General features: G+C 41.5%; 1 protein-coding gene across 2 annotated transcripts in view; it reads left to right on the top strand.

Moving 5' to 3' along the window:
• Positions 1–1,081: 1,081 nt before the first annotated feature.
• The window catches only part of CHST11 (carbohydrate sulfotransferase 11), a 223,666-nt gene continuing 202,949 nt past the window's right edge, over positions 1,082–21,798 (top strand). The window contains exon 1 of one of the 2 annotated variants that reach the window (XM_070947342.1): positions 1,082–1,184. In XM_070947342.1, coding sequence (XP_070803443.1) covers positions 1,082–1,184 — 103 coding nt within the window. Of the gene's footprint in view, positions 1,200–21,798 lie in introns of both variants that reach the window. The other variant, XM_070947341.1, reaches the window with a different exon arrangement.

Genomic DNA, 21,798 nt, shown 5'->3' with positions numbered 1-21,798 from the left:
TCCTTTATTATAAAGGAGAGTCTTTTATTTCAGAAAGCTGTGCTTTAGATTTATTTATTCTTCAAAAACTCACTTTTGTCCATTATTTTGGTCATTTAACTTTTACTGTTATGGGTATCACTTAATGGACAGTCGTTCATATTCATGAGAAAAATATAGAAATTGAACTGGTTGTTTTTTTTTTAAAATACATATACTGTTTAATTTTAGATATTTTTATTAGAATGTGTTCTTGGTTGTGCTCGTGAATGGTTTTTTTTTTTAAAAAAAATAAAATTATAAACACATTTTTATGCTTTTTATGAACCTCTTCAGATCTGCTCCCTCTTCAGGCATTTTTCCAAGAAAATATGGTCATCGTACCTGTATTACCTCCAACCAAAATGCTAGGAAAAATGAGGACTATTTTCCAGAACCCCAGAACTCATCATCAGGCGGGTTCAAACAGCAAAAGCTCCGGGCACCTTGGAAAGGAGAGCATGGAAACCTTCCCCAATCAAACCTTTTTTCACCTGGCCGGATGGGATAGGAGGAGAAGATGCTCCTCACCATCCGAGACCACGAACCCACCTCAGCCTGCGCACTGCATCCCTCCGCGACTCGGGAGGCTTTAGGACCGCGAAGAAAGCGGCGACACGGCTTGGGAAACAGCCGGACGCGACCATATTCTCCAGTAGGGTGAGTCGAATGGTATTCCAAAGCGACCTTTCTCGGAGGTGATGCGGCCCTTCCGCAGGTTACACAGGCTTCCTCAGTGGTCTCCCCCCTCTCAATCTAAGCCGAGTGGTAGACCCCAGTCTAGGACTAGCTCCCAGCCAAATGAAGCAGCGCTCGCGAGCTGCTGTCCAAGGCATCCTCCAGAGCAGCAGCGGAAGGAGGAGGGAGCTCTCGCCGCCCGCCGCCGCCGCCGCCAGCATCGCGCCAGCCCCGGTTCCCCGAAGAAGCCGGCCGGTTTGCCCAGGCTGCCGCTTTGCCCCTTGCTCCGGCTCCTCCGTCACGCAACTCTTGGGCAAGAGCCTGCGGGGTGAGGGTCTCCCTCCTCCCCGCCACCTACCTCCAGTATTCTCGCCGGGACAAAGCCATGAAGCAGGCGCTGCTGGAAGTAATGAGGATCAATCGGCTTTGCCGGATGGTTTTGGTCACTTGCTTGGGATCCTTCGCCCTCGTCATCTTCTATTTCCAAAGTATGTTGCATCCAGGTAAGGACGGCTGCTCGGTCCTCTCGGCTTCTCCGGGGACCCTTGAGTTGGACCCGAAGGTGGAGGCGACTAGGTGGGGAGCGGGGTGCCGCCGGGGTCGTCCCCATCCTCCTAAACCGCGCTGGGGAGTTAAGCTGGAGCTGGGTGGACGGATGGGAGGAGAAGGAACTTAAGTGGGTTGGCTAGGATGCGAGGGGCTGCCAGCCCCGGCGTCCTCGGCCCACGCAGGTGGAGGGCATCGAGAGGGCTGCGTGAAAGGGGGGCAGCGAGGTAACGGGAGGGAGAGGGAGGGAGGGAGGGAGAGAGAAAGAGAGAGGGAGAAGGAGATAGAGGGAGGGAGGGAGAGGGAGAGAGGGAGGGAGGGAGGGAGAGAGGGAGAGGGAAGGAGGGAGAAAGAGGGAGGGAGAGGGAGAGAGAGGGAGGGAGAGAGGGAGGGAGGGAGAGAGAGAGGGATATGGAGGAAGGGAGAGGGAGAGGGAGAGAGAGAGGGAGGGAGAGAGAGAGGGAGAGGGAGAAAGAGAGGGAGAGGGGGAGGGAGAAAGGGAGAAAGAGGAGGGAGAGAGAGGGAGGGCGGGAGAGCGAGGGAGAGGGAGGAAGAGAGAAAGAGGGAGGGAGAGAGGGAGAGGGAGAGAGAAAGAGAGAGGGAGAAGGAGATAGAGAGAGGGAGAGAGGGGGAGGGAGAAAGGGAGAAAGAGGAGGGAGAGGGAGGTCGGGAGAGAGAGAGGGAGAGGGAGGAAGGGAGAAAGAGGGAGGGAGAGGGAGAGGGAGGAAGGGAGAAAGAGGGAGGGAGAGAGGGAGAGGGAGAGAGAAAGAGAGATGGAGAAGGAGATAGAGGGAGGGAGGGAGAGGGAGAGAGGGAGGGAGGGAGGGAGAGAGAGGGAGAGGGAAGGAGGGAGAAAGAGGGAGGGAGAGGGAGAGAGAGGGAGGAAGGGAGAAAGAGGGAGGGAGAGGGAGAGGGAGGAAGGGAGAAAGAGGGAGGGAGAGGGAGAGGGAGAGAGAAAGAGAGAGGGAGAAGGAGATAGAGGGAGGGAGGGAGAGGGAGAGAGGGAGGGAGAGAGAGGGAAAGGGAAGGAGGGAGAAAGAGGGAGGGAGAGGGAGAGAGAGGGAGGGAGAGAGGGAGGGAGGGGGAGAGAGAGGGATAGGGAGGAAGGGAGAGAGAGGGAGAGAGAGAGGGAGGGAGAAAGAGAGGGAGAGGGAGAAAGAGAGAGGGAGAGAGGGGGAGGGAGAAAGGGAGAAAGAGGATGGAGAGGGAGGTCGGGAGAGAGAGAGGGAGAGGGAGGAAGGGAGAAAGAGGGAGGGAGAGGGAGAGGGAGGAAGGGAGAAAGAGAGAGGGAGAGGGAGGAGAGAGAGAGGGAGGGAGGGGAGGGCGGAAGGAAGGGAGAAAGAGGAGGGAGGGGGGGAGAGGGAGAAAGAGGGAGTGGGGGGGGGAAGCTGCGATCGGGACGGTCTTTCATAAGGATCCTCTCTCGTTGCGATCCAATCCCTGAGGAGAAGGAGGGCGGCGGGAGGGGTGGCTGCTGCTGCTGGTGCAGAAGAAGAAAAAGTCGATGCATCTCGGGATCCTCTCGGCGGCCGTGGCAGCGGTTCTTCGCCCTGCTGGCCATGTGCACGGAGAGGGGGGGGCATTCTCAGTTGAGGCGACAGCGACTGGGAGAGGATGGGGAAGGACGGACGCGGAGGCTCCTCTTAGGCGGCTGCTTTGGATTTCTTTCCTGGGGTTGCGGCTGACAACGGGGAGCGAACTCCCGGCAGGATCGCACCTTCTTGTTTGTTTGGGCTGGGTGGGTGGGAGCAAACCGTCTCCTCCAGTGAGAAGTGAATCGCGAGCGGGACATTGGAATAATAAAGCCCGATCGCCATCGCAGTTGACAGTAACTTCCCAACTAGTCGGTGGGGTTGGGGGGGGGGGGATACCTTAACGTGATTCTCACTCACCCAAAAGGACTTTCTTAGTGTTCTTAGTGCTCTAGTACGGCTCTTCTGATTCTGTTTTCCTCGGATTTATAATTTAGCCCTAATACAGTGTTTCTCAACCTTGGTAGCTTGAAGATGGGTGGACTTCAACTCCCATAATCCCCCAGCCAGCAGCGCTGGCTGGGGGATACTGGGAGTTGAAGTCCACCCATCTTCAAGCTTCCAAGGTTGAGAAACACTGCCCTAGTAGTTACCAAGTTCTCCTGGCTCGAATTTAGGATGGAGTAAAAAAAGATCCGGAGAAAAGTTGGCATCATGAAATCCAGCCTGTAATTCTTACATGGGATTCCCCTCAAAAAATACTAACAAATTGCGATTACATCATATGTTCTTTATGCAGTTAAAAAGTCCAATACATTTGCATGATCTAGTACAGGAGATCCTTAGGAAACCACCCTCAAATTGCCGAGCACATGTATCATCACATGGTGTGGTAATTATTGACAGGGTGATAACAAAAACATGTGGAACTCAGACTTGGATTTTTGGGAATTGCATGATTTTTTAAATAAAGAATTCACAGGAAACCACACTCAATTCTTAGATCACAGCTGTTTGCATGGAATCAGCAAAAAAAAAAAAAAAAAAATCAGGAACAAAATCAGGAACAAACAGTTTCTCATTCTGCTGTGGTGCAAAATGTGGATCTAAATTATGGATTCACATAATTCCTACATGAGACCCACACGAAGCTATTGTCTTATCACGTATCGTATCCAGTTGTCCAGAGAGCACCTTAACTATTTGGGATTTGAGATGTGGTTCCCCAAAGATTCTTATAATTTTACCTGGGGACCATACCATAACCATAGTTTTAAGCATAAGAGATCCAATTATTTTTGGTACCAGCACAGGGCAAAATGTGGATTTCCTTAGATCTTACTGATTCATACAGCAGTCAGTCTGCCATCACAATCATATATGCTAAGATTTTTTTGTCACTACTGTGGTGGAAAAACATGGAATTGAGCCACTGAGCCTCACTGCAGTTCACAATTTCTGGTGACATTTACATAAAGTCATATAATTTTCTGCAGGGAATTAAGCCATAATTATTCTGATGAATTTTGACATTGACATGTCCCAAAGGCGCTTTTTTGAAAAGGCAACTGGGTTTTCTTTGTTTTTCCGTGAAGACACTTCGCTTCTCATCCAAGAAACTTCTTTAGTTCTCACTGAATGATGGAGAATGAAAGGATTTATATTCCTTGCCTCTGGTCATTAGCATCCTTCTGAGATTCGCTGAGGCCACTTGGAGGTCTATCTCTGCCCTCAGGGTCACCACAATAGTGCAAATGGGTGTGGAAACTTATGTTGTGGCTCCACTACCTGAGCCTGTGTTATCGGCAGGAGAGGACTCCGAGAGTGAAGGAGAGGAGTTGGCAAGGCCTCCCTCTCCAGGACCCTCCTCTCTGGCAATGCCTTCGGTGTCTGCCGAAGGTCAAGAGATAGGCCCGGGGCCAAGCACGTCCATGCAGCCACAGGTGGACAGTAATGAGGAAGATGAGTCTTGGCTGGATCCTCGGCAGCGTCGCAGAGATAAGCGCGCGCAACAGAAGAAGAGGTGTGCCAGGGATTAGGCTGAGTCATTGGACCACACCCCACAGGGTATAAAAGAGGGTGTGGTGGTCAGTTCAGCTCTGTGACAAGCAAAACACGGATATCGGACGACCTTCTTTGTATTTACTGGACTTTGTTGATTATTATGTATTGGCTTTGTTCCCGGATGAAGGGAGAAACTCCCCCCTCGTGAGTAAAGAATACCTGGCAGCCAGCCACTGGGTTGCTGCCAATTCTGATACCAGATAAAACTGTTGTCGGTTGAGTTCTTTAGCTGTTGCCTGTCTGTGGGGGGTGCGTGTGTGAGACGGGGACAGAACACCTTCTTGGAACTGCTGAAGGGGCTGTCCCTTCATAAACCTTCAAGTGGCCTCAATGACGACTCTCAGAAAGTGCTAATGACCAAATGTCTGAAGGAATATAAATCCTTCTATTCTCCACCATTCAGTCAAAACCGATGAAGCTTCTTGGGTGAGAAGTGAAACGTCTTCAAGAAAAAACAAAGAAATTCCAGTTGTCTTTTGAAAAAGCACCATTACCTGGATGACTGTGAATCTCCATACATATCTGATATTGTTTCAAAATGTGGCTCTGAAGCATGGTTTCTTGTGCTTTCTATATGAGGTTTACTAGAAACATAGCCCACATCCTTCTGCACAGAATCATCCATTAGAATCATTGTTCTGATTATTTTTGGCATTGCCATGTTGCAACCACCTTTCCCCAAAGCCTTGAATATGGATGCTCTAATTTTTAACAAGATACCTGCCTGAAATACCATGAAGCTATAAATCCCATTTCTTTCTCAACAGACAAAAAGAACAAAATCACAACTTTTAATTATTTTTATTCCAATGGGATGCAAAGCAGAATAGATTTCTTTTTGAATTTCAGCTGATCTGATTATTTTTGGATCCTATGGGAAGAAGATTCTGAGGTGCATATTCTTAAGAATTATCATAATTTTATATTTAAAATTAAATCAGAGCTAACTCATGGATCTGAGATATAAATCCTTATGAATCATAGAAACCATGCCTCTCCCAAATACTTTCAAAAGACGCAAATGCATACACTGTACTGGGAAGTTCAATGAATCATTCATTGTGCTATCACTCCACAACCAACCTACATCTCAGACATGTAACTTTATATAAGCCATTGATTTTTATGCACACCTTTGTCACAGATGAAATCAATAAACAGTAGTTCACTCTCCAAAATATGGTAGTTTGTATGCATTCACATTTCAAAATCTAAACATGTTTGTGTCAGAGAAATTAAAAAAGAGCCACTGTCAAATCTAGGATCAGTGCATAAATAAAAAATAATGGATCCCATGTTCCATGGCACCACACTGATTGATACATATGGATGCAGGGCATTGCATGACACTCTTTGGATATGTGCAGAGGATTATTTCAAAGTGACAATCAAAAAGAAGAACATAAAGGTAGATTTTGAAAAACCATTCATTTAATGATTTACTAGGCCAACATGGCAGCTATGCTGAATATGAGGAAAGATACATGTGAATTCACATGATAGATTATCATAGATCTCTTTAGTACTATTTGAAACCAGATATTGCTTTCTCAATCATGCATGAGATTTAAAATGTACTGTAGATGCATACTCTAGATGTATGGTAAATGGATGGGTGGATGGGTGGATGGATGGCTATTAGCATTACAACATGAGATGCAACTATGTCATATTGATTCTTGAGCATCCAATGCTTAACATTTCAACTTGCCTTTGGTCATAATCTGTAGTGTTCCAAGGATATGATCCTCTCCATCACTTGATCCATTGCCTTCCTCTTCTACTTCTCTCAATTTTGCCAAGCACAGTCATTTTTCTTGATTATCATTTGGTTAAATCAGATGTCCAAAATACATGAATTTATGCTTGCTCATCATCACCTCAAGGAAATAGTCTTTATTTGTCCAAGTTTGTTGGCTCATCTTGTAGTCCCTGATACTATGGTATTACTAACCATATCCAAGTGCCTAATTTGAAACCATCTATCTTGTTGCTTCTTTTCTCAGTACCTGTTTTTCTGAGCTGTATATATCAGCTTAGAAAAAATGTGGATTCCATACAATCTCTTTATTTTTTTCTCATAGGTTTTCATATTCTCTTTTATATATTATAACTGGAATGTTCTGAATCTCTTCCTTATATTGATCTTAGATTCTGACTCGAGGTTCAAGTCAAGTCAAGACTTGCTGGATCAACTCTTTCTTTAATTTTCTAAACTTGACCTATATATATGACCTCAATAATCCATGAACTGCTGTGCAATTTAAACTTGGATTAGTTGGATGAGTCAATTACATGTACTCGACTTACTATTAGGAATTGATTCAGATGTTCTCTATTGGAAGTGCCCACATATTTAGAGTCTGGTATATGTTGCTTGAAGCAACTACATTGATGCAAAATTTAAACTGAGATGAGTCTTCCTCTCCCTTTATTTCTCCACCTTGTCCTAATTTAAAACCTATGGTATATCCATTGACCACTCAGTGAATCTGATGAAGTGAGATGTTCTTCACAAAATAGTATGCCTTTTAATAAAATCTTAACAAAAGGTTCTACCAGACTCCTTCTGATTTTTGGCTATCTTAGATCAAAACAGGTCTCTCCCATTTGTATACCACCAAATCTGCAGCAACTGGCAGTGGTCGTCAAAATGCATAGCATATCACATTAACTCATATGTAGTGGTTAATTTCACTTGGGGTAAACAAACACTCAAGTTTGTTTGTTTACTTCTTAAATACTCAGTTTCTTACATTTCATTTCATATGTTTTTGCTTTATAATGTGGTCTTGTTTTAGATATTGTGATTGTTAGTAACAGTGACATCAAGCTTGCTTACTTCTTTGGTTTGGCCATGTCATCACTTCTTCATGAGGCTGTGACATACTTTCTCCCTGTAATTAGAATGGTACCTAAAATAATTCTAACATTGGGTCTTCATCTACTTTGTCTACATCACCTACTGGTAACAGTAAGTGTTATCAGTTTAACACTTCAAGATTGTGTAGTACAGGGTGCCAAACTGGTGGCCCACGGACCGGATGCGTCACACACAGGCCACGCCCACCCCAACTCTGCAAAGGGAAAAAAAATCATGATACGTCACTTGACAGCAACGTGACATGGCGACTTTGATACCCGTGGTGTAGTATAATGAAAAACAAACAACTAAGGACTTACAGATGTAATCAGTAGTTATGTTAATGACTGCACTGTGTATTTCTTATCTGGTGTATTGAGTCACCACGCTGGTATCCAAAAGACGCTAATCGCACAAAGATCCTACCCATCGCATAGTTTCTTCCATTCAGATTTGATAACCCATTTATGTACTCAAAATTTTCTCCACTTTTGACTTGCTATTTTGAGACAACTCTCTCACTGAATCCACCTCTCTTACAGTGCATTTGTCACATTGCAAGCCCAAGTAAGAGCTCTGTGATTACGTTGATTAATCAAATGGAGGAGATTTCAGCAGCAGTCTATCTCTTTCTCATTAGCGAAAGATTAGGCAATTGGGTGTCATGGTAGATGTCCCACAATGTTTAAATGATGGATTACCTGGAAGAATGCTGTCTTTGCTCTCTGCTTGGTATAAATTGGGAGCTTCGGGGAATAGTTTTTGTTTCAAGCAGCTTGTGCCTAAGCAATTCAGTCATCTAATATTTTAAAAAAGACCAACACATTTCTTTTTCCTAGTTGGGCTGGGTAGTCCTGGAGACATGGCAGACAGAGCACAGTTTGCTGTTGCTGACCATTTATCTACCTCTAATTCTAGATGATTTTTCTTTAAATTAAGACCAGAGTGAGAGCCAAAAGAGAGCTGATGTTAAATATAGAGTAGCAGTATCCACTTCCTTACATGAACATTTCAAAAAAAATCACTGCAATCAAAACATGCAGGGAAATGTATTCTTTTCTTTCTCCAACGGAGTCTGAATGAGAACGTTTATGATTAAAATTACTCCAGAAGGAGGGCTTTCCATTGCAACAATGCAAGCTTTTTCTTTAGGAAAAGCAAATTGTGGTTCTGGGCTTAGATAGTTGAAAACATATTATAAACATGAAAGAGATCAATACCCAGTCTTTAGGTACTATATTCTGAAAGACAGTAGTGACTTCTCCACCCTGGGAATCTTAAGCCCTAAAAAAAGGTGTGATGAAGCATTTGAACAGTTGGTTTGAATGAGAATATTGGTGAATCGGATATAGAAAATCTCTAAGCAAAAGTTTATGCTTAAAAGCCAATTAAGCAGGGATGAAATTCAGCAGGTGCTGACAGGTTCTGGAGAACCAGTAGTGGAAATTTTGAGTAGTTTGAAGAACCAGCAAATACCACCTCTGGCTGGCTCCAGAATGGGGTGGGAATGGATATTTTGCATTATCCTTCCCCCAGGAGTGGGGAGGGAATGGGGATTTTGCAGTATCCTTCCCCTGGAGTGGGGTGGGAATGGAGATTTTGCAATATCCTTCCCCTGCCATGCCCACCAAGCCACACCACTCCCACCAAGCCACGCCCACAGAACGTAGTAAAAAAATTTGAATTCCACCACTGCAATTAAGTAAAAAAGATTCTGGGAAGAAGCAGCTAACAGCTAATGGATTAGAAAGCAATCTACATTCCCTAATTCTCACCCTGGTATCCAGTGCTGGCATATCTGTGAACTACAGATAGTCCTCAATTTACAACAGTTCATTTAGTGACCATTCAAAGTTACAAAGGCACTGAAAAAAGGGACCTGATTGTTTTTCACGCTTAAGCATACCGATGGTCACATGATCAAAATTTGGATGCTTGGCAACTGACTCATATTTCTGATAGTTGTAGTGTCCCGAGGTCCTGTGATCACCTTTTGCAACCTTCTGACAAGCAAAGTCAGTGGGGAAGCCAGATTCACTTAGCAACCAGGTTAATAGCTTAATAGCTGCAGAAGATTCACTGTGGCAAGAAAGGTCATAAAATGGGACAAAATTCACTTAACAAATGTCTCACTTAGCAACATCCCATTTAGATAATGGAGCTGCAGTTGCGCTAAGTGACATAACTTTGACAGTCATACAAATTGTCACTGGAGGACCATGGGGGGGAAAATTGTAAAGTCTCTGGACAATTGTTATCTATTTGTATAAGAGTGCACTTTCAAACATAGTAAACTCTTACTTTTTAACACTCCTAATTCTACAGACATCGACCTGATTCACACAATATGCTAAGCTATGTTTTGTTTAATAATAGTTTATTAAATAAACTCAGCTGTGTTTATGTAACACACTAAACCATTAATTAAAATTTATCACTATACTGGCCAGTTTATGCAGTGTGCTAAAAATGAAGTGGTTTATTTGGTTTTGGCTTAATTTTTATTTGGTTTTGGCTTAGTTTATTGTGTGAGCCCAATGACTGTGTTTAATCTGAGCCATGTGCTCAGATGCTAAAAGCTGAGGACTGTTACTAATTCCAAGCCTCTTGTAGTCATTCCCATCAGTTGGAAGGCAGTGATGTGCTTCTTTCAGATGTGATGGAGGATATTATTCTATGACCATCATTAAAATAAGTCATGGGGAATCCCAGACAAATATCTAAACATTGAGGAATATGAAATATTTAGTCCTTTGTCTGAGGCAGGAAAATGTTTTGGAGTAATCTTAATTCCTTTCTACTCCTGCAACTAAAAAATGTACAGTGTTCATAAAAACAAAAGCCAGCCAGCCAGCCAGCCAGCCAACCAACCAACCAACCAGTTTTTGGAAATATTATAGATTTGTGTATTAGTACATACATGATGTGCTAGGTCGTCACTTGTGGCTATGTTCACAAGACCTGCAGATCACAATTAACTAAGTTTTCTAAAGGCACATGTCACACGGAAGAGAGTAGAATGGACTTGTACAATATGCTAAGCTAAAATTTAGACTTGTAAACAAAACAAGTCTTGCGTATAAGAATGTGAAAACTCCTACCGGGTAACAAAGTGATACAGACAATACACTTGCTATTATCTAATAGCCATCCATAATTTTTGCAGCCTAGATCCAGAGGTTCTGCCTTATTGGGAACAGAACCATCCTGTTTTACTGTGGCATCAAGTTGTTTTCTTGTCTGCAAGTAATGACTGAATTAAATAAAATTATATTTTCTAGCCAGCTCTGATAATTCTTCGCTAAACATACAGAAGTGAATAAGAATCGCATGCCTTTATCTCAGTCAGCATAGCCTGACCTTGTAAAAGAAGGCAGTTTAGCCTGAGGGTGTGAGCCAATTTCCCCAGAGTTTAAAGAGAAAAAGCAAAGAGCTTTGGCTGAAGCAGCTGCTGTGAGAATCAATTGCAATCAAATAATACAAGTCTGACTTAGTGAATTGAACCTTTGCCCAACATTAAAAGGAACATGGAAATACATCTCCATGACTGGAGTCGGGTTTCTGAATTAAAGCAAATTGCATCTAATGGGAAGAGACTCTTGGCTACAGGCAGTTGTTTGAAAATAGCCAGCCTGTGGAAGATAATCATGTGAAGTTTCTTTCACTTCCTTCTGTTTTGCCACAAAATTAGATTAAAAGGAGGGCTGGATGTAGAATCATATGTCTTGTCTTGGTTCACCTCCGTCTCCCCAAAAGAGCCTCCTGTCTTAAATGGCTGTGGTGGCCTTATACATTTTGGGTACTGGCTCTTAATGAATGAATCACACAGCCTTTGCAATGAGCTGAGTACACCTCGGATGGTTCCAGGAGGAAAATGCTTTTCTGCAAATAGAGCAAGTTCTGTGTTCTGTCCTTGAGGAGAAAACTGTTTTTTTTTTATCCATTGCTGGATAGACTTCCCACAAACATTTCATTAGTTGGTAAATATATCCCTAAGAAAACTATAAAATGCAATTTTTTAAAAAAAATATAGAGATCTATGCACACACATAGCTAGGGAAAATCTAATTTTGAGGGGGGTGACATGCTTTTCTTTAAAATAGAAAGACGTCTTCTAACCGAAGGGCTTAAACTCTGACTTTAAAAAGAATAATTGGGAGGAATAAAGATTTTGAATTACGATTGGTAGTGTGTCTCTGGAGGGCAGATGGCTAACACTTCTTTGTTATGGTCTTGTCTTTCTGTTTAGGATTTGCATTTCTGCAGGTACTTATTTTGCCTCTTTTTTCATCTTCTTTCAACTACAGTAGTGGCCAAAATTGTGGAAACCTTTTGGGGAAAGTGTATTTTCTAAAACTAGCTAATAACACCACTTTTTTGGCAGTGTAGTACCATAAAATTATATATCAATGGAAAGATAATTTAATCAAGAAAGTAAGGCAATAACTTTTATGAAGGATTTTCTATTAGAATAGCAGTTACAGCATAAAGAAGAAAAGTGAAACACATAGAAAAAATAAGATATACAAAAATTATCACCATAGAAAAAACGAGATATACAAAAAATATCACCATGTCAGTTAATACTTATTTGGGTAACCTTTAGCATGAATTACAGCCTTACAACGTCTTCCCATGGAGTGAACCAAGTCTTTTAGTTCTGCAGCTGTTATAATGTGAAACCAAGATTGAGTGATTGCTTCTATTAACTGGGTTTTATTGCTGGGTCGCTTCTGACTAACAAGTTTCTTTAGTCGGCTCCATAGATTTTCAATTGGGTTAAGATCTGGGCTGTTCCCAGGCTATTCCAGCAGTGGAATATGATTATCTTGAAACTCCCCAAAAAAGCGGTGTTATTAGCCATCAAACCTCAAAAATACACTTTTCCCAAAACATTTCCACAATTTTGGCCACTACTGTATATTTGTTCTCTACCTGAGGAGAGTTAGTGATAAGCTGTATAATTGGCTGCTCTAATGAAGACAGCATGATTCCTGAAGCCCTGTATTTTCAACCGCAAATTTCAACCATAAATTATAACTAATTCTTCTACCTTCAAATGTGTCAGAATATTAAAAAATTAATATAAATGGATCTGGCTCTCTGATATATGCCTTATTGTCAAACCAGTTTTCTGGATCTGCTCTAAAGCGATGAATAAAGGTTTCCCCTGTCCAGTCATGTCTGATTCTTAGGAGGTGGTGCTCAACTTTGTTTTTTAGCTGCAGGAACCAGCGTCGTCTGAAGACACTTCTGTAGTCATATGGCCAGCATAACTTTTTGCCAAGGTGCATGGAATGCTGTTACCTTCCCTCCTAAGTGGTACCTATTTATTTACTTGCATTTGCATGCTTTCGAGCTTTAGCAAGTAATGGGAGCTTTAGCAAGTAATGGGAGCAGAGGTGGATTTCAGCTGGTTCTGACCAGTTCTGGAGAAGTGGTAGCAGAAATTTTGAGTAGTTCAGAGAACCCGTAAATACCACCTCTGACTGGCCCCACCCGCATCTATTCTCGAGTCCCAGCTGATCGGGAGGAAATGGAGATTTTGCAGTAACCTTCCCCTGGAGTGTGGAGGGAATGGAGATTTTACAGTAAACTTTCCCTGCCACGCCCACCAAGCCATGCCATGCCATGCCATGCCATGCCATGCCACACCCACCAAGCCACACCCACAGAACTGGTAGTAAAATTTTTTGAATCCCACCACTGAATGGGAGCTCACCCTGACCCTGTCACACGAAGTTTGGGTCTCGAACCCAGGCTGTCAGCTTTCCAATTGACAAACCCAGTGTCTTTAATTGCTGAGCCATTGCACCCCCTCAAGAGCTGATGAATAATGTTGCCCATGCTAAAAGTTGACAGGTATTTCAGATTATTCAGTAGAATTGCATTAATTGAAATGCTGCATTAAGCCAAGAAAATATGTACTGTAACTGGACATATTTCTTTTTCATATTTCAGTTACTGGAAATAAGTAACTGCATCTGATTTTGTTCTGGGCAGCCAGTTCAGATGACCTGTTTTACATGAATGTAAAGGAATGTAAAGGTAGTATAAGGAAAAAGACAGTGGCTTTTAAGCAGAGTGACCACAACTGGGCATGTTTTCATTGGTGAACGTTAACCAGGGTTTGGTTTTGATTCATGAGAATAACTTCTCTGAATTTGTGGATCATTTGTAACTTAATTAGCAATATCATTTTCATGTGACACTGATTCAGCTTTGCAGTCTAACGGTGCTAGATATTATTGAATATGTTTTTTGTGTATCCTTGATCCCGATGAAATACTGTATATCTATTTTCTAAACAGACCTCTTCAGGGTCAGTTTTTCAGGACTGAAGCAAATTAATATAACAACCTCCATTGTGTCACTACACTACCTCCCCTTAATTTCACATATGTTTCTGTTGACTTTTTATAACTGTTCAAAACGATTTGGTAAAACTTCAGTTCATAGCTAAAGGAGCTTAAGGCAAATAATTTGCATGAGGCTTCAACTGAGTCCTGGGTGATTTGTGGCTTGTGAAACTAACCACAAAGAAAGATTTTTTTTTTTTTTTGCACATTGATCATTCCAAAATAGGGTTGGGTTACCTTTGACATTTCTTGCCTTAATACAAAGACTTGATTAGGACAAATGGAACTTTTTTAGGTTTCAATTTATGAAATTAGTAGAACATTTCTTCTTCAATTTATGGTATTGGGTAGTTTTTGGGAAGCAATTTAGGATACTGATTATTTTGATCTAGCTCAGTGTTTCTCAACCTCGGCCTCTTGAAGATGTTTCGACTTCAACTCCCAGAATTCCACAGGCACCATGGGAGTTGAAGCCCACACATCTTCAAGTGGCTAAGATCAGTAGTGGGTTTCAATTTAGTTTGCTACCGGTTCGCTCATGTGCGCGCAGTCGCGCTTGTGTACAACACTTCGCATGCGCAGAAGTGTCTGGGTGGGTGGGCGGAGCCTCCCGCCACCACCGCTACCAGTTCGCCTGATCTGGGGCGAACTGGTAGCAACCCACCACTGGCTAAGGTTGAGAAACACTGATCTAGCTGCAATCTGAATGGAAGAGTACAAAGGGACACAGCTCGGATTGAAAAACCAAACTGCATTAAGTAATATTTGTGAAGTGATTAGATATGAATTGGCCATAGTTTGCATCTCAGAGAAAGTGGTGTGTGGGATTTTTTTTTTTTTTTTTTTTTTTTTTGTGATTAGGAGATTCTCTTTGATAACTAAATTGGGCTGTATATTTTGTGCAGCTCAGTTACTGAAATGATTAACTGTAAAACTATCACAGTGATAAATGCAGTTATGTCATGCTGCATAGAGCAAAGCTGTAACTATCTTAAATATCTGTTAGTAAATAGTGAAACATGATTGGTATTTGGAGTACAGTTTAATTTCTTTATTGTGTAGTATTATCTTCCCCCTTGAAGCTAAGCATTTGTTTGTGCATCCTTTCTTTATCTGAATTCTGGGTTTATATAGTGTGTTAATGCATAGCAAGGTTCACTATCTGAATTTGGACAATAAATTAAATTCTGCTTATAGCAGAGCATTTGAGCTTAAATCTGTAGACAATTTGGTTTAAAGCTGACCTTTTCACTCTGCCATCTAGGCCCAGACAGGGAGATTAATGGATTGCTAATTACTCCTTCCCATCTCTAGACACAGATCTGCAAGGCAGGAATGACCCCAAAATGGAGATGCACCAACTGTAGCAATTTTGGTGCTCAGAGTTTTTTTTAAAAAAATATTAATATGACCAACTATCTTATACTACATAATGCAGCTGGGCTCACAACAAGGTTACAAAATATAACAAAGACAAGGAAGTCAAAATCAAGATAAGAGAATATATGTAATTCAGGACTGAATTGTGGAGTCTTGGTGCTCTCTGAGCTTGATTGTTACTTGAAGATGTTTCATTACCCAACTAGGGAAGATCATCTGTGCTGGTGAATGTGGGTTTACTGTTTGTTTATATACAGTAGTTTCTCCTGCCAGTGTTGGTTGAGGTGTGGTTTTTCTCTTGGTAGTTCTAGAACTATCTTGGGAAACTACCTTTAAAAAGTACTTTCTGGAACTATAAGTAGTTCTCAATTTATGACTTGTTGCTTAGCGACTATTCAGTGTTCCAGCAGACCAGAAATTTCCTGACAATTAGAACGATTAATCAGTGGAACAACTTGCCTCCAGGAGTTGTGAATGTTCCAACACTGAAAGATTTAAAGACGAGATTGGACAGCCATTTATCTGAATGGTATATGGTATAGGGCCGTGACTGCGAACCTATGGCACCATAGAGCCATGGAGCCATATCTGTGGGCACGCAAGCATTGCCCTAGCTCAGCTCCAGCAAGCATGCGCACGCTGGCCACCTGATTTTTGGGCCTTCCGGACCCACCAGAAGTCAGGAAACAGGCTGTTTCTGGCCTGTTCTCCTGAGGGCCTCTGGGGGTGAGGAAGGCCGTTTTTGCCCTCCCAAGGCTCCAAAAAAGCCTCTGGAGCCTGGGGAGGGCGAAAACAGGCCTACTGGGCCCACCGTGCCATCACGTGCCAAAAGCGGGGGAGCATGGGGGGGTCACGTGCGGGGGGTAGGGCGCATTGAATTTTGGGTGTGGGCACGCATGCGCACAACTCCCTGTGTGACCCCCACTTTTGGCACGCGATGGTAAAAAGGTCAGTCATCACTGGTATAGGGTTTCCTGCCTAAGCAGGGGTCTGGATTTGAAGACCTTCAAGGTCCCTTCCAACTCCTGTTCTGTTCTGTTCTGTTCCATTCTGTTCCATTCCATTCATCTGTCTTGGAGGGGGGGTACTTACAAGCCAGATTCAAAACTCCAACGGTCAACTCCCGCACAATCATGTGACTTCATTTCAGGTGCTTGGCAACTGGGTCACATTTATAGCCATTTGCAGCATCCCATGGTTATATGACTGTGTTTTATGACTGTTTTGCCAAAAATGGGAATTTGCTTTTGGTTTTTGGTGAAACTACCCCATAGCAATCCACCTGTTTGCTTAACGACTGTGGTGTTCACTTAACAACTATGGTGACTCACTTAACAGACAGGCCATAAAATTGGGTGTGACAGTTGTAAAATGGACCAGTCGCCTGATTGACCCATTTTACTACTGTCACACATTATTATTGTGATGAGCAGGCTCCCTTATGGTCGTAACCAGGGGTGGGTTCTACTTACCTTTACTACTGGTTTGCAATGGGACCACGTGCGTGTGCTTGCTTTGCTCGCGCACACATGCACTCTTCTGCACAAGCACAGAAGCTTCTGCGCATGCGCAGAAGCATTTTAATGACATTGGGGTCGGTGGGCGGAGCCTCCCGCCGGTTTTACTACCGGTTCTATAGAACCGGTTCGAACCGGGAGCAACCCACCACTGGTTGTAACTCAAGAACTATCTGTACCAGTAAACAGAGCCATTCATACTTAAAAGTGTTTTAAAGGAAGTGCTTTGGAACTGGTATAAGAAGGAGCTTTGTTCATTTGTTTATTTATTTATTAGTTCAATTTTTTTTTAATAGATACTTTATTGAGTTTTATATACATACAAAAAATCTCATTTCTATTAACATCGGATATACAGTGTTTATACATATATACATAGAATATATCTGGTGTCACTTAAACTATTTGTTGCTATTTATTTAACGCACTTTATACTCCTACTCTGGTTTCTCTTCAGATCGTATAAATCTTTCGCTTTTTATTAGTTCAATTTATATGCCCCCTTCCTCCGAAGACTCAGGGCGGCTTACAATGCACTTATAGCAATAGCCTTCATTCTTTTGTATATACCTGCTTATTAGGGCTTTTGGCCCCCCATAAGCGGTGTTTCTACAAAGTCAGTTTATTGCCCCCACAATCCGGGTCCTCAATTTACCTACCTCAGAAGGATGGAAGGCTGAGTCAACCTTGAGCCTGGTGAGATTTGAACTTGCACTAATTGCAGGCAGCTGGCAGCTAAGTGCTACATAACAGCACTTAGTCTGCTGCACCACCAAGGCTCTTTGTTGCTATCTTTGGATTCATGTCTATGCCAGGTACTGATCAATATCTCTGAAATACTTTTTTATAGTATACATTCTACTTTATATACTTCATAATACTGCCAAGTTCATTTATTTAGATTTCTGCTCAGATGCTTCCACCTTTTTATTGATGCTGTTCCTTTTGAACAGACTGTATTCCTCAAAGTCTGTATTCCAATCATGGAAGTCATTTCACAAAACCTCTATGATATGCATTAAATCAAATTTACCTTTTGTACTAAGAGTTCAAGATCATCTTGTTGGTTCTTAAAAACCTTTGAATATACTCTGAGCCTTAGTGCATAAATGACGAAGTTGATGAACACTATCAGTCAGTGTTCTTCCTAATTTTTATTAAATGTTTTAACAGGATCCTTTAAGCTAGTTGAAGTTTTGGCACGTTTTGGCCCCAAGTATTTTAACCAGTTCTTATGACATATGAGTTCAAATACTTTGGCCACCTAATGAAAAGGAAGGACTCACTGGAGAAGAGTCTAATGCTGGGAAACATTGAGGGCAAAAGAAGAAGGGGACGACAGAGAATGAGGTGGCTGGATGGAGTCACTGAAGCAGTAGGCGTGAGCTTAAATAGACTCCAGAGAATGGTAGAGAATAGGAAGGCCTGGAGAAATGTTGTCCATGGGGTCGCGATGGGTCCGACACGACTTTGCAACTAACAACAACATGACGTATGAGTAGTCCATTATCTAGAATTTGTATAGCAACTCATGCATTTGCTTCTTTATTACGTATCTAGTCCTCTTCCATGTAATAGGTGGATGAGCTCTCAGCTTCCAGGTTTCTGAGCTTCCTTCCCAGATCTTCAAAGTCAACGGTAATAGAGTTGTAAGAATTTTGCACCATCATTTGTCTTATTTGGATTAGCATAAAGAGATAACCGTAAGTTTACTTCATAAATCCTTTATGTTGTTCTGTCATATCTTTATTCTCTATTCCTGACAGACAGCTTACCTTATGAGGTGATAGATCCAGGTAGCATATATTAGTTTTAGTTCCTTGCAGTAGTAAATCATCAACTACAAAGAATATTTGCTTTGTCTTCTTGCAGGGAGCAGCTGCATCTACTCAGAATTCCTACATCCTTCAGGAATCTATTGTGCTGTTGTCTTTTCAGTACCGCTGTTTGTTTTTTCTTTACCAACAATTTCAAAACCTTTTTTTTTCCTGGAAGGGACTAAAAACTACTTCTCAATTCTAGTAGTTCAAAGTATTTTTATATCTCTTGCTTTTGATTATCACTCTTGTTCACAGGGCTTGTGTTCCTTTGTTCAATTAATGTTCTTTATGGAACATTGTCTCTTCTGTTGTTTTTGATGGTGTTTCCTTTCTTCAGTTAAATAAAATCTCCACCGTCTGTTTCGAAGTGTGGCCACCCACTGCCCTAATCATGACCTTTTCTTCATGTACTACTACAAGCTTATGCTTGTTGCAAGTATATGTTAAATTGTTTTGCAGCAAGAGGACAAATATTCCAAAAATGTTACACGTCAGGGTTGTAGACTGCTATCCATTCATCTTCAGTTTTGCTTCTTATGCAATTGTTTGTTGGAAGGCTCATATTTCTTCTGGTTTTCCTCTTGTTTAGCCAATATAAATTCTTGACTTAGGCGGAAATTGTTTTAGGGAATACCCCAATGCACTTTTCTAACAAAGTGATGTTAATTCTATATTTAAGTTTGCTTCCTGGAATCTGGATATCTTATATTCTCCTTATAGGCTCAGTTTACTCAGCAAGAAGCAGTCAGTAAATCATCCACGGTGGACAATTAACAATATAATTTAGTTCCTCTAAGTGTATTGGTGTAGTCTTTATTTCTTTCTCTTTTCTGAGAGTGAAATATGTTATCCTGGCGTACAAATGAGTATGGGGTTGTATTTGGAATCTATAAATAGCCCATAGAATAACAATGCTGAAGTTTGAATCAAAGTCTGGATGTAATACAACAAATATTATCTCATGGAAAAATAAGATGATAACGATGAAGAATAATGATGAATATATTACTCTTTTGCATACAATATATTCTTGCCTAGATATTTTGTACTGAGTGTCTTCAGCCACTTAGCCCCAACAGTGAATATATTTTATGGTTATTCCTGTAGTTTATTTGACAATCATTTCCAGGGTTTTTGCTGGAAACCCTGCATTTTCCAAGGTTTAATGCATATGAAAGTGAAAGGCTGGATATTCTCAAATAATGGGCACTAGTTTAATGATGCCAGAATCTAAGTAATCGCACTCTGTATGAATGATCAACTGGCAGTATGTTCCAGATTGAAAATATCTATCCAGGACCATTAAGTAAAACACAAAGGGATGATTTAGGATTTAGGTGAGACTTCAAAAAGATGAAGGGATTTCATTATATAAGAATACAGATGAATCAGAATGACTTGTCAAAAGAAAAATCTTTCGCTGGCATCTTGGAAGCCTGTGTGTAGTGAAACCAGATTACAAATTTTATGTGTTCTTAAAATTTTCTGACAATTAGGGGTAGACCTGTAATTAAATCAACATACTGTACTTTGACATTGCAATTACAGTGTGACCACTTCTTGGGCTACCTGTGCTACCTTTTTTTTTTTTTTTAAAGTACATATTTCATTAATTTTGAATGCTTGCTCTTGAGTACAAGATTATTTATAAAGAGCAAGATGAAGGGAATGTTATGTAACATCCTATCAAAAAAAATCAAGACAGTAGTACCGTGATGGCGAACCTATGGCACGCGTGCCTGAAGTGGCATGTGGAGCCATGTCACCTGGCACGTGCGGCGTCGCCTGTTCCTCTTCCGGGTTTCTGGTGCGCATGTGCACACGACGATCACTTGGCCTTTGTGCGTGTGGCAGTGCCGAAAACCGCAAGAGCTGATCTTCCATTTTCCGGCATGAGTATGCGCACCAGCCAACTGATCAGCGTATGTACATGTGTGGCAGTAACCAGAAGACTAATTGGGCAGTGCGCATGCGTGTGCCAGAAACCAGAAGCACATTATCCAGTGCGCACATGGGCAGCTCATCCTCTTAGTCGCGCATACACATATACACGCAGACATAACTTTTTTAACAGGATTAAAAAACCTCTTTGAGTTGAACTTTACCTCTGATGATGTCATGGCACATCCTTGTAGTTTTCTTGGCAGTGGCATAGAAGACCTTTTCCACAATCTTCTTCTGAGGGTTTTTTTTTTAAATCCCTGTTTCACATTCAACCCTGGAATTCCCTGGTAATTTCCCATGTAAATACTAACCAAATTTCACTCTATTTAGCTTAGCAGGATGACAGGAGGGTTTATTTATGTGTCTGGTGCTCTTTACAGTTCACAGGAATGGAAGAAATCTGTTGTGTCCCCAACTCAATTTGTGCTGCACATTATTTTGAGCTTTCTAATTTTTTTCCAGAAATGCTCTATTTTACATGAGTTGGTTTATTTTGCGCTACTGCAGATGTCATTATTTTACAATCTCAAATCATCTTTGCAAACCATTGGGATAGACGGATTCATGTGATTTATGGCTGCCTTAATCCATAATTAGGATTAAATAATTAGGCATTTATGGATTATATGATCAAAATCTATGTTTATCAATAAGGTAATTCCTAATCTAAGTGGAGAAATGGCGTTTGAAAATGATAGTTGACTCGGGAGAGATTTTTATTTACTTATTTACTGGAGACATTTGCTTAAGGCTTGTATTAGCTTTTTTTTAAAAAAAAAAACAAATAATTTAATTAGCTGGACTTCCTGTACCAATATTTTCCCATCACAACTATATTTGAAACACTGGAATTTAAACTTTGTTGTTGAAATAAAAAAAAAGACAGTTTATTTGCGGGGCACTGAAAATTTGTTGTGGTTAATTTGATAGAAAATGATCAAGAATTAAAATTATTGTGAGAGTAACTTTGCACATTTGAAATATGGGACAAATAAGCTGTTCATTCAGATACCAAAATTGGGTGTTTAAAGATTTCTAATATTGTATACTTTCTATGTGAAAGAATTTAAGAAAATTGGATGATTTACATCAGTAGTGGGTTTCAACATTTTTTACTACCGGTTCTGTGGGCGTGGC

This window comes from Pituophis catenifer, unplaced genomic scaffold, assembly GCF_029215685.1.
Source record: "Pituophis catenifer annectens isolate HBS135680 unplaced genomic scaffold, rPitCat1.0.hap2 SCAF_7, whole genome shotgun sequence".
NCBI lineage: Eukaryota > Metazoa > Chordata > Lepidosauria > Squamata > Colubridae > Pituophis > Pituophis catenifer.
This window is presented reverse-complemented; position numbering and strand designations above follow the sequence as displayed.